This window comes from Sinohyriopsis cumingii, chromosome 17 (genome assembly GCF_028554795.1).
Source record: "Sinohyriopsis cumingii isolate HCF-2022 chromosome 17, ASM2855479v2, whole genome shotgun sequence".
Classification (NCBI taxonomy): Eukaryota; Metazoa; Mollusca; class Bivalvia; order Unionida; family Unionidae; genus Sinohyriopsis; species Sinohyriopsis cumingii.
In genome coordinates this window covers 38,256,156-38,268,175 of record NC_142977.1, presented here as the reverse complement: position 1 = coordinate 38,268,175, position 12,020 = coordinate 38,256,156, and the positions used below count along the sequence as shown (strand labels likewise).

At 44.0% G+C, this 12,020-nt stretch overlaps 1 protein-coding gene across 2 annotated transcripts in view; it reads left to right on the top strand.

The window, feature by feature from the left end:
• The window catches only part of LOC149778451 (uncharacterized), a 41,277-nt gene that overhangs the window by 21,123 nt on the left and 8,134 nt on the right, over positions 1-12,020 (top strand). For both annotated transcript variants that reach the window (XM_089939290.1, XM_089939289.1), the window contains exon 9: positions 92-250. In XM_089939290.1, coding sequence (XP_089795416.1) covers positions 92-250 — 159 coding nt within the window. The remainder of the gene's footprint in view (positions 1-91; positions 251-12,020) is intronic.

Sequence of the window (12,020 nt, the reverse complement as noted above, 5' to 3'; positions counted from 1 at the left end):
CAAACGGTGTAATGGCCAAAATGGGCCGATAAATCATGAACATGAACATAAAAGAAACATTCAGTGCAAATACCGCTGTTGTTTTGTACAGGAGTCAATCAATTGCTACAATTCCACGCTGGTGAGGCGTGCGGCTGACTTGCTGACGTCAGCCTGGGGCACACACAAACTGTCGATCCCTCCCAGCATGGAGTCTCCGAACATGATTAACGTACAGCTGCTTGACATACCCGGATATCTCAAAACTTCGGTAAGCTATACATCCTTATACTAAAGTTTTAAGTGAAAATATTGGTCATAAAAGACTAAATAATAGATTGTCATAGAATGGGATTGGAATATTTTGTACTTAAATGTATTTATATCGAGTAATCATTCAAAGGTAACTCTACCCACGCTGTTATCCATACAGCATTGAGACTCGGGGGTTTTTAACAACGCAACAATATGCATCCTTAATGTAACTGTATATACATGCCATTCTGCAGAATCATGGTGTTACATTTTGAGAATGTTTGGTGCGGTATTCTTTGGTGTACCCGACTGGATAAACACGGATGTTCGCAAGATGCAAGACGGGTCACAGGGGTTCTTATCGTGATCTAATACTTACCAATAATTAATGTATATACTATATAGAACAATGCAAGGGAGGACATTTTCCCATTTTCATGGGACCTATTTAAAAATCAACACTGATATTTCAAAAACGGGGTTATCATCTGACGCAGTATGCCATTTCGTTTGACCATTATGCTGCAAAAGAACATGACTCTTTCTTCACAGAAACAGGTTTTATGAAGAAAAAAAGTACCATTCAAGCTTCACAAGAGTGTCACTCTGGTTTTATAAGCACCTCGTCAGACGGTACCTTTAGCTCTGTAATACTTTATAACGTCATATAAAGGAGATGTGAAGCAATATTCTAGTTATATGCTTTCTGTGTGGTGCTTTGGCTTTTGGGGTTTTATGTTGTTTTCTGTTTGTGTGTTCGTCCCTCGAGACGACGAGGACCACTTTATTCATCCGGTGTTTGAGGGGGATCGATAGGTCTGTGGCGAGTCCTGAATGTTCTATACCAGAGGGGTTAGAAAATGGTAACAACGCAGATCGTGGGTCACTTGCTCGGACTTTCCTGGCCTGCCTCCGTTGTTATGTTGGCCTCGCAATTTCAGCACCTTTTCCGATGCAGGCGCGCCACACGTCGCTGTCGTGAACAGTCTGCCCCCACGTGTCAATGTTTATGCCAAATTCCTTTGAAGACGTCTTCAATGTGTCCTTGTAGCTTTTCCCCTGGCCTCCTTTGGAACGTTTTCCTTGTTCTGTTCGCCATAAAAGAGTCTTTTCGGAAGCCGATGGTCTGGCATGCGAGCCACATGGCCTGCCCATTGTAGCAGTGACTGCATCAGGATGGTGTATATACTGGAAAGACCTGCTTGGGAAATGACCTATGTATCCGGGATACTGTCTTCATACTTGATGTTGAGGAATCTTCTGCAGCAAGTTGGGTGGAAGTGGTTTAGCTTCTTTGCATTGCGCTGGTACTCTGTTCATATTTCGGAGGCAGATAGGAGCGCAGAGAGTACTATCGTTCTGTACACTTTCAGCTTTGTCGGTTGACTAATGCCTCTTCTGTTCCAGACATTGGCGTGTAGTCTGTCGAAGGCTGCGCTGACCTTCGCAATTTTGGCATTAACTTCGTCATCGATGATGGCGCTCTGAGACAGAGTGCTGCTAAAATAGATAACCTGCTCTCTGCGTTCAGTTTGTCGCTGTTGATTGTGAGCATACGGTTTCCTTGAAGCTGGCAGTAGTTAAGTGGGATACCCTAGGGACAATGGGACTTAGCATTAAAAAGACCCCTGGGACACTCTAGGGACAATGGAAATTTAACATGGAGAAAAATCGTGGGTCACTCTAGGGACAATGGGAATTTAACATAGAGTTTGGGTCTGTCTAGGGACAAGGGAAATTAACATGGGAATAGAGTTTGGGTTTGTCTAGGGACAAGGGGAATTGAATATGGGATTTTTTTTTATTTTTTTTTTAAAAAAAGTTTTTTTAAATTTAAATTTAAATTTAAATTTAGAAAAGGGGTAGGCAATGGAAAGGCTATCTCTTTTCGAGAAATATGGCTGGCCCTGAAAAGGGCCTTTGGGTTTATGTTAATATTAATATTAACATAGATGGCATCTGTCACATCTTCTTCTTCTTCTTCTTAAACTCCTTCTAACTACCGGTCCATACACAAGTACCCGCTTGAGACATCCTTGTCTTTCTATGTAAACTCTCCTCATCCATTGACTAGTATCTGTCCTATCAACAACAGTCCACTTGGACCTGACATACATGAGCATGTCCGTCCTAAACATCATGGAAGACACAAGGGTGGATGACTCAATGAGCGGGTACAAACACAAACACACAAACACAAACACACAAACACAAATACACAAACACATACGCTAAGAAACAATAAACAAATCCATAATCTACTATCCACACAATCGTACGTGAGCGGTTACAAAACCCAAACTATACTCTCCACATACGCTAAGAAACAATAAACAAAATCCATAATCTACTATCCACACAATCGTACGTGAGCGGTTACAAAACCCAAACTATACTCTCCACATACGCTAAGAAACAATAAAGAAACCCATAATCTACTATTCACACAAAAATACCTTAGCTCTTACAAGCACCAACACACAAACACATACCCTCACACTATCTTAGAAAAGAGTTAGTGTTTATATTCACACTACTCTACCTACACATTGGCAAATTGATGGTTATTTCTTTTCTAGAGTATTGGGTAGCCCTGAAAAGGGCTGTTTTTTTGGAACTTCATGGACACCTGGTTAATGGTGGCACCTTCCAGGCCTGGCGCCACATACACATCTCATCCCCCAGTTACTTTTTACTTTTTTGAGGGAGAGAGCAGAGGCAGGATATGTCGCTTCAGAATCCCAATTTTCGCTCTCTGGGATTCTGAAATTTATTCTTCTTCTCTTCTTTTCCTTCTCCTCCTCCTCTTCTTTGTTTCTTCTCTCCTCCTCTTTGTATCTTCTTTCCTCTTCTTCTTCTTCTTTATATCTTCTCTCCTCCTCTTCTTTTTTTCTTCTTTCCTCCTCCTCTCTTATCCTTCCCTCCTCCACAATGGCTTCCGCGGCCAGTTCATTCAACAGGCGCCTGGCATATTCCAGATGCACATGAAGTTCCAACAGTTTAGACAGTCTCGTGTTCATTTTTGGTGTTGATCAATCAACAAGGGTAGCTAGACTGCCGAACGAGTTTCAATTTATAGTGAAAGCGCGGACGTGAACGAAAACATCCCCTAAAAACATAAAATTGATGTTACCTACATCATGACCAAAAACAACAACGCGCGGACCTAAAAGAAACACTCACTCACTTTTTTATGCTACCCATCACTATTTTAAAATTTTTTATAAATCACTTCATTAGACTATCCACATACGCAAAGCAATCCAATCTAACTCCAAATATACACCTCAAACACCAAAAAACATGATTTTAATCTACTATTCATACCAACTTACTTAAGCACTTACAAACACAAACACACAAACACATACCCTCACATTTTTTAAAAAAGAGTTAGTGTTTATTTTCACACTACTCTACCTACACACATTGGCAAATCGATTGTTATTTCTTTTCTAGAGTATTGGGTAGCCCTGAAAAGGGCTGTTTTTTTGTTTGCTATGGCATTCTTTTTAGTTTCTAAGAATGCGATGTCCTCTGAGGATAGACTTTCTGGCGATAGGTCTGCTTCTTCGGAAAGAGAAGAAGAACTCTTTGGTGTCGATACGACAATCGACAAAGCCTCTGTCAGCTTCAGGTTGCTGCTGCTGCTGTTGTTGTTGTTGTTGCTGCTGTTGCTGCTGTCTCTGAAGTCTGTACTTCTCTGTCCATTCTTCTTTTTCCCTGTTCATTTCTTCTCTGAAGAGCTCTTCTATCAGGTCTTCAGTGATTTTTAACATTCTCACATTCTCTATTTCTTCTGGCTTCGTTATCAGACTGTGTCTGACCCTATGCAAATTCACGTAGGCTTCGTTGAGTTTAGCTAGTTTGGAGCACATCTTCTTAGGAGGATGAGTCAACAATGGATGGTTAGACTGGAAACAACCCGGTTCTTAAAGTCAAAGCGCGGACGTGAAGGAAAACATCCCCACACGGTTTTTGAGTCGCAACGTTTAGTGAGTGTCATGAGAGGGATAGTAAGAAATGAAAGAGCATCAATCCAACATTCTTATAGCTAAACAAAAGACAAAGGCATTTTTTTCAAAGCACAACATTTTTTATTCAAAAATCACTTAACACTAAACAACAACTCTAACATTTTTAACAATAATCCAACAATATAACATCAAACAATTTTTTTCAAAAGACAACATTTTTTTATTAAAAAATCACTTAACACTAAACAACAAGAACTCTAACATTTTTTAACAATAATCCAACACTAAAAGTTTCTCCACTAGGTAAAGAGGGATAACAGTCTTCCATGGTTTCTAGTAATCTAGGATGACTTCTCTCAAACTGTTGATTTCTATGGTATTATCGAATTCTGCATACAGGATGACGTTCACCGTTTCATCAGGGTCTCGGTCTTTAAACTGAATTTCCACACGAATCTGGCCGGATTTTATAGGGTGGAAATGTCCCTCGTCGCTGCCTTGGTCTGGAGTGAAATCGAAAGCCCACAAAGCGTAGCCTCCTGCATAATCCTCGTACGTAATACCGTGACTGGTATTGGTTCCTAACTGTCCGGTGGCTTCGTACAGGGACAAGTACGATCTCAAGTAATTCTTCTTGGTAAAGTCAGGTTCGAAAGGTCGGGTACACAAGGTCTTGCCATCGCGACTGACTTCGATTTTGGACACGCCAAAGTGTTGAAAGTAGAAAGGATTTTTTTCGGCAGCTCCGTTGAAGGCTGTATTCTCGACGATACCAACGATCAAACGTTTGGGTAACTGTCCTTGGAACAGATGATCTTCGATCATGGATCGCTGTCCCTTGGGAATGGTGAAGGTTTTCACTTCCACGCGTCGTATGGGATACTTGGCGGTCGTTCTGCTCAACGTCTGACTGATGTCGTTTCCCACTTTAGGTAACACTTCCACACGGCGTACGTAGAGTCTGGCTTCTAGGATTTTGGTTTTGTAACCGTCACTATCAGCCATCAAATGGAAAGCGGCACTGCTACGATTCAGTCTCAGACGGACATCCACCCCGTTCAGCAAATACTTTTCTTGCAACCACATGTCCAAATGCAAACGATCCATCAGTTCTAAACTTGTGTCGGCTCCCGTGATTCTCTTTCTTCGTTCTACAAATCCATCATTGTTGTCTTTCTTTTCATCAGTTTCCAATATTTCAAACTTGGTAGGTTCGTCAGCTTCCCATACCACACAGGCATTGAGATGAGTGTTCTTGGCATCTATTCCGTACGTCAAGAGATTTTCCAGGTAGGCACGATAAGGGTAAGTATCCATGCTGCTACTGACCAGTTTGTTATTCAAGTACAAGTCCACTCCACTGAACAAGGAATGCATGAAATTGTTGACGGGAGCTACTGCTTCATCGTCTATAGCACCTCCAGTCTTATCTAGAATTTTGACTTTCAGGTACAAGTAACTGCTATTCAGATCGATGTAATCTTCGGGCTGTCCTTTGATTTCAAACTCGATGGGAGCGGAATCGGTCAGTGAGGAGACGGGGTACAATTCCACCCACTGGGATTCTTGCATCGTCATCATCGTGGGGGGCATGGCAAACAGGTCCAGTTCCGTCTTGGAACAAGCGCAAGATTCTCGGTGCATCATTTTTTTGTCTCTTTTCTCAATAATCGAAAATGTCTAAGTCTCGAACGGTTCTTCTTTTCTTGGCCTTTCTCGCTTGAAGTCTGGTGAAAGGGTGTTTTCTTCGTCGTCTCTTTCTGCCTTGTCCTTGCTGAATGCCTGACTCGGTAGCGTGCAGGGCATTTATAGGTGTTTCTCGTTGGCCTGAAATGTCTTTGCCCGTTTGCAGCAAGACATTTTTGCCTGCCCTCATGAAGGCTTCTTTAGGGTTTTGTTTGTCGATGATGACATTTTGGAGAAATTCTTTGCCTTGCGTCAGTGCCGCATCTTTCAAGGCGTGCAATCCGCGTGTCACCATCGGTTTCAACACCGGGGCCACCGAACGAAAGGCCGATTTTAACCTATCTCCTAAGCCGTGTCCTCGCTGTCGAGCAGCCCCTCGGTACACTGGATACATGACTTACTTACGAGTCGTGAGAGAACCGTTTTCGAAAATGGAGTTTCACCGTGACTTTTCCTTTGGTGAATGGAATATTTTGTCCCAGATCTCCTTTTATAGCAATGTTGACCGTGTCCAAATACGACTTACTGACAGGCAAATAGTGAGGATGTACAAATTCGCGGTGGACGTGGTAAGTGTTTCCACCTTCCTCGTCAGCGCCCGTGGCAGAATCTACTTTGAAAGGAATGACACGCAGTAACGGTACGGAGGTGTGTCCCACCACGTTATACTCCACCACATCGGAGTACACAAACATCAAATTCAGTCCTTGGTTCAGTTCTACCGGGGCACGAAATAACTTGCTAAAAGACTCGTTGTCGTAAACGATGGGTAATTCGTTTTTCTTCATCATGGTCTTTCTCATGTCCATGTCTCCGCCCAACATGTCAAACAATTCAGGACAAAATAAAATGGACATGATTTTACCTCGTTCAAATTTCATCAAGAAGCGACGAGCTGCTTTGTGGTACTCCATGGTGACACTTTTGTTGACATGCTCCAAAGCTTTCAGAAACACGACATTAAACCTGGAGGTTATGGTGCTGACCAAATGTTGACCACTAAAATAATAGCCTGGGGGAATGAACAAGTGATAGATGGTGTACTTTTGATTTTGTGCACGGGTTTTCTTGTCATATTTGACATTGCTATCCATCCACTGTTGCATTTGCTCGTCATGAACTTTCACATCAGAAAAATTTTGATTGGGAAGGACATTGAGGACTTGGGTCGGGTGAATCATTTCTACTAAAGCCACTTCCCAATGGGCTTCGTGATCTAACTGGATGGCTTGAGGTAATTTGGCCGTGTAACAGCACAACGTGTTCTTGGGAAACACCTCCATGGAACTGTCACTGGGTAAAGTTAAGTAAAATTGGTTTTGGTGACTCATAATTCCAGAGTTCTGTGGCTGTCCGAGGGGATATTACTGGACGTCAGAGGCGTGTCTCCGTCTAAAATGGGGTTCTGGTTGTGGTTGAAGTGGTGACTGGCACTGGCACTGGACACAAGGTTCCCGGGGTTCCCGTTCGAGGTGAATTTCAGGGAGGGATTGGGAAGCAGGTAACCGATGCAACTGCTCAATAAAATGGTCCACAATTGTTTGTCTCCTTGTTGCAAACTCAAATTGGCGATGGCTGCCCCGATGACACAATACACCACGAAGATTTGGCAGAAAAAGAAGATTTGCGTTTTAGGCACACGTTCTCCACACCACACCCACAAGGGTTGTTTTTGTAAATCTTGCACAGAAGAACTAGGTGAAGGAGGAGTGGTCGACGTAGCTGCGTCTGCTGTGTGAAAGGGCATGATGGTCACTTCTTTTTATAGTCGATGACTTGCGAAGCGTCGATCCAAGAACCGAAACTGGGTGGATATCCTTTCCAACGTACTTTGACTTCTTTGACACGTCGTTTGCCCACTTTACGGGTTCTGCGTTCGAGAATGCTTTCGATGTCGTACACGTCGTCTTCTTTTTTGGTGACACGTTGTAACTCGGGCAAATAAAACGTTCCTTTGAGCACTTCTCCGTTCATGTCTTCCAATTTATAGACGGCAGGATGACGGCCATGCACTCGTCCAGTGACGCGAAACAATTCGGTCGTCCAGTTAGGTAAGTAACCTTTGTCGAAAGTGCGTTTGGTTTTGCCAATGCGCACCCAATCTCCTACGGCCAACATTCCACTTTTCTCGGGGACAGCCCTCGTCGGGGACGTACCAAACAGACGCTCAAACACCAACACTTCGTTGTCGGGAGTCACGTCTTGCGGGGCACGTCCGATGCTTCGATGGTAAGATTGGTTGTACGCTTGCACCAGGTGCGGTAAGATGTCGATGTACTTCAGAGTGTGGTGATGCGTAAAATATTTCCACATGCGTTCTTTCAAAGTGCGTTGAAAACGTTCCACGATGCTGGCTTTGGTTTCGGGATTCTCGGTGGTAAAAAAATGAATGTCACGTTTCTTTAATTCTTTTTGGAAAGCTTGGTTCAGAAATTCGGTGCCTTTGTCCGTTTGCCATCGAAGAGGATGACGACCGCTTTGTTTCAACACCCGTTGCAGGGCTCGCACTAACTCGCTGCTCGATTTGGAAGTCAAGGGCACGACCCAGGCAAATTTGGAAAAGACGTCGATGATACAAAACAAATATTTGTAGCCACGATTGTAGCTGGCCAAATAAGAGACATCGGCTAAATCGGCTTGCCATTGATGATCGATGCCTTCCACTCGGGTGCGACTTCTGGCAAACTTGCGTCGAATGGGTTTGTGTAAAGTGTAGGTAGCTTGTTCTTGTAACCATCGTTGCACTTGAGGTAAACGGAGACTTTTCAGTCGCGTTTTGGCAGCACGATACAATTTTTGAACTCCTGCGTAACCTGCAGGATGCGAGGGATCGTAGTAAATGCTGGCTAAGACTTTTTCCATTTTTGGTGTGTTGGTTGGTGTGTTAATAAGACACCCACTCTTGGAGGAGGCTACTCTTTTTCTCTTGGGGTATTTTCTTGGATTGCAATGCTTTGCGTGTGCGGCCAGCAATAGGTGTCGAAGAGGAGAAGGATGTCTGAGCGGGGGATATCGGTTCTTGTTTCACTTCTGTCTTCACTTCTGTCTTATCTTTCTTTTTCTCTTGTGAGGAAGAAGGGGTGGCATCATCTTTTTAATCCATCCAATTCTGGAGGTAGGTGGTGTTGTTAACTTGCGTACTTTTTCTGGTGGAGTTTGAAACCCTTCCTCTTCTTCTCCTTTTTCTGTCTTGGTCACGGGTACTGGTGGTACTGGTACTGGTACTGGTGATGGTGCTGAACTTTTCATCAAGGTCTTAAAATCTTTCAGAGTGGGTAGAGCTGTTTCGTCTAAAGCTTTCTGGTGAAAGAGTTGCAGTCGTTGCAAGAGTTGACCGTACTTTAGCGATTTTTCTGTTTCGGACAAATCTTGGCGATCCATCAAGGACTGCAATTCGTGTTGTAACTGGGACATCTCGCTCAAATGGGGATTGGGAGGTAAATGCGGGGTGTGTTGTTCTTGCCACCGATGGTATTCCATCCATCGTTTGTAAGGTACTAAAGCTAGTTTTCGTCCTTCCATGGGGTTGTCAGGGGTCGATTCTGAGATCTTGGAACTTCCGAGGCCTTTTTATCTTGCTCCCACCAGTCCTCCCAACATGGTTCCCAAGACTCCTTTCAGTATGGGGCCTAACAAGAGAGGTAAAATACCTCCACGTTGCACTAACATCTTCTTTTTTTGACGAATGGGAATTTTCTTTTGAACCATTTGGCGAAGAACGTGACGATGTTTGCCTAAGCATTGTTTCTGGTGTTTGGACAAAGGGATCGTGCCTTTCAAAACGTTCAAACAACATTCGCACACGGTATCGATAACCTCTTTGGAGGCTGTTTGAATGAGTTTTTTTCGTAGGGGTGGAGAAGCTTTGGACAGGACAGATAACATGTCCCCATGTTTGGCTAAACGTGGTGGCAGTCCTTTCCTTTTCTTTCCTTGGGGTTTTCTGGAGGGTGACATCTTTGAGTCTTCAGGAGCACCAAAAAAAACACTGATACCCGACTTAGTCACAGGCCTTTTTTATACTGGAATGCGTCGCCACTGATTGTCTTTACGTCGTATTAGTTTGAGGACAGGCATGACACGTCGTGCAGGGGTACGTAACGGACTAAATCGAGCCAGTTCTTGCTTGGACAAATCCAGCAAACTTTGTAACATGCCCGATCTTTCTTGAACTTTGATTTTGGGAGAAGGTACTTTGTGAGCAGCAGCCACTGCCACTAAATTGGAAGGTCCTGCCACTGGGGAAGTTCTTTTGGGGGTCATCAACGGAGAAGTTCTTGGTGTGATCAACGTCTCCAAGTACTCTTCAGTTCTGGGTGTCATTAACGGAGAAGTGGACAAACGTGAAGCTGCCGGAGACGCAGTCACCGCCGTGGCAGGTCGTGGTTTGCGAGTGTAAGGTTGCGTCCTGGCCGAAGTGCCTCTCTTGCGACTAGTTTTCTGTGGACTTTTCTTTTTCTGGGGGCTTCTTTTCTTTTTCCGGGGTGGTGTCTGGTCAGAGGAGGGTCCTGCCACTGGAGAAGTTCTCCTTGGGGACCTGGTCTTTTTCTTCTTGGGGCTTCGTTGGACTTTTGTCTTGGGTATAACTTTGGGGGCATTAGGATCCCATCTTAAGAGTGAGCGAATGATGACCCCTCCTAGAGTACCGCTCCCTCCAGGTTTCAAAATGATTTGTTTTTTGGTTTGAGTGTCGATGCGGGGATCGGCCAGTTGGACCAAAGCGACTTTGTTTCGATCGAAAAAGCGTTGGGTTTGATGAGGAATCTGAATGATTCCTTGGAGTAATTGACGTGCCGTCACCGTGAACCATCGTAAGACTTCTTTGAGACTAGCTTCTAAGACACGAGCTCGTGTTTGTGGATCTTTTTCTCGACTGATGCCATACAAGGCACGAATCAATTTGACGGGAAGATGCGACTGAAGTGACGTCATGTTCGCACTGAGAGTGAGACAGACGAAAAAGGGTCTGAGGTTTTTATAGATTTTTTTATGGGGAGTGAAATGAAGTCGAGGACGGAGACGTGTACAGGACAGGCCCTCCGTCTTGGCACCAGTGGTGAAACAAGTGGGTACGAAATCGCAAATCCTCGGGAGTCCTAGGTTTCAAATCGACGAGTAAATAGGCGTGTGGCGTTTGAGTGGCATCGTCGTACGCCTGAGTCAGCCAAGGCGTTCCTAACTGTTTGGCTAAGACTTGCACTTGCGATTTATCTCGAGGGCTTTTAAACAAGACCACGTAATGCGCATTGAGACTGATGGTGCGATGGGCTTTACTTTGTTGAAACAAATTTTGGGTGATGTAAACGACACTGGCATTACGATGATGCCCTTTGCGCGTGAACCACAGTTTAATTTCTTCTTCGTCTTCTCCTAACATGTCGTCGAAAATGACCAAATGGGTTTGACGGGAGTCAGAGACGATGCCGTCGTCTTCTTTAGGAATGCCTTCCACAAACACGATGGAATCGCCTTGACTTTCTCGCAAGAGGCTGTACGCCGATTGCCACTCTTTGTAACACCACACGATTCGTTGAGGGGGTCGATCGATCAAATGATGTTTATGTTCGATCAAACGTTTGACGAATTCGGTTTTGCCTGAACCGCTAGGTCCAGCAATGAGCATGTTAAAGGGATGGCGAAGATACAAAGCCTCCCAACTGGCACGATCTAAGTGTTCGTCGATGACTTTGACAGTAGAGGAAGAGGGAGCAGAGACAGCAGAGGTAGCCATGGTGTGAGAAATGTCACTTGTGACACGAAAAAACAAACAAGACAAGAGTTTATATACTTTTTCAGAACACGTTTATTGAATGTTTCAAACATGAATACGAAAGACAAAAATGCATAAAAGCCAAAGGCTTAAGTACAAGAATAAAAGGCACATGATAACCATGAACGTGGAATAAAAAACAAGTGTCTGTACAACAACCACATGTTTTGGGTAAAGTTCTAACCAGTTCTATAGTAGGGGTAAGGTCACACAAGTGTCCTCCCGAAAGGGTCTTTCAGGCCTGTCCACGACAGTCCTGTCCTGGGTGACGGGTTCTTCTGGCACCGTCACTAACACAGGTTGAAAAGTAACTTTTTTCCTTGAATAACTCTCGTGCATACTGGGCCACCTCT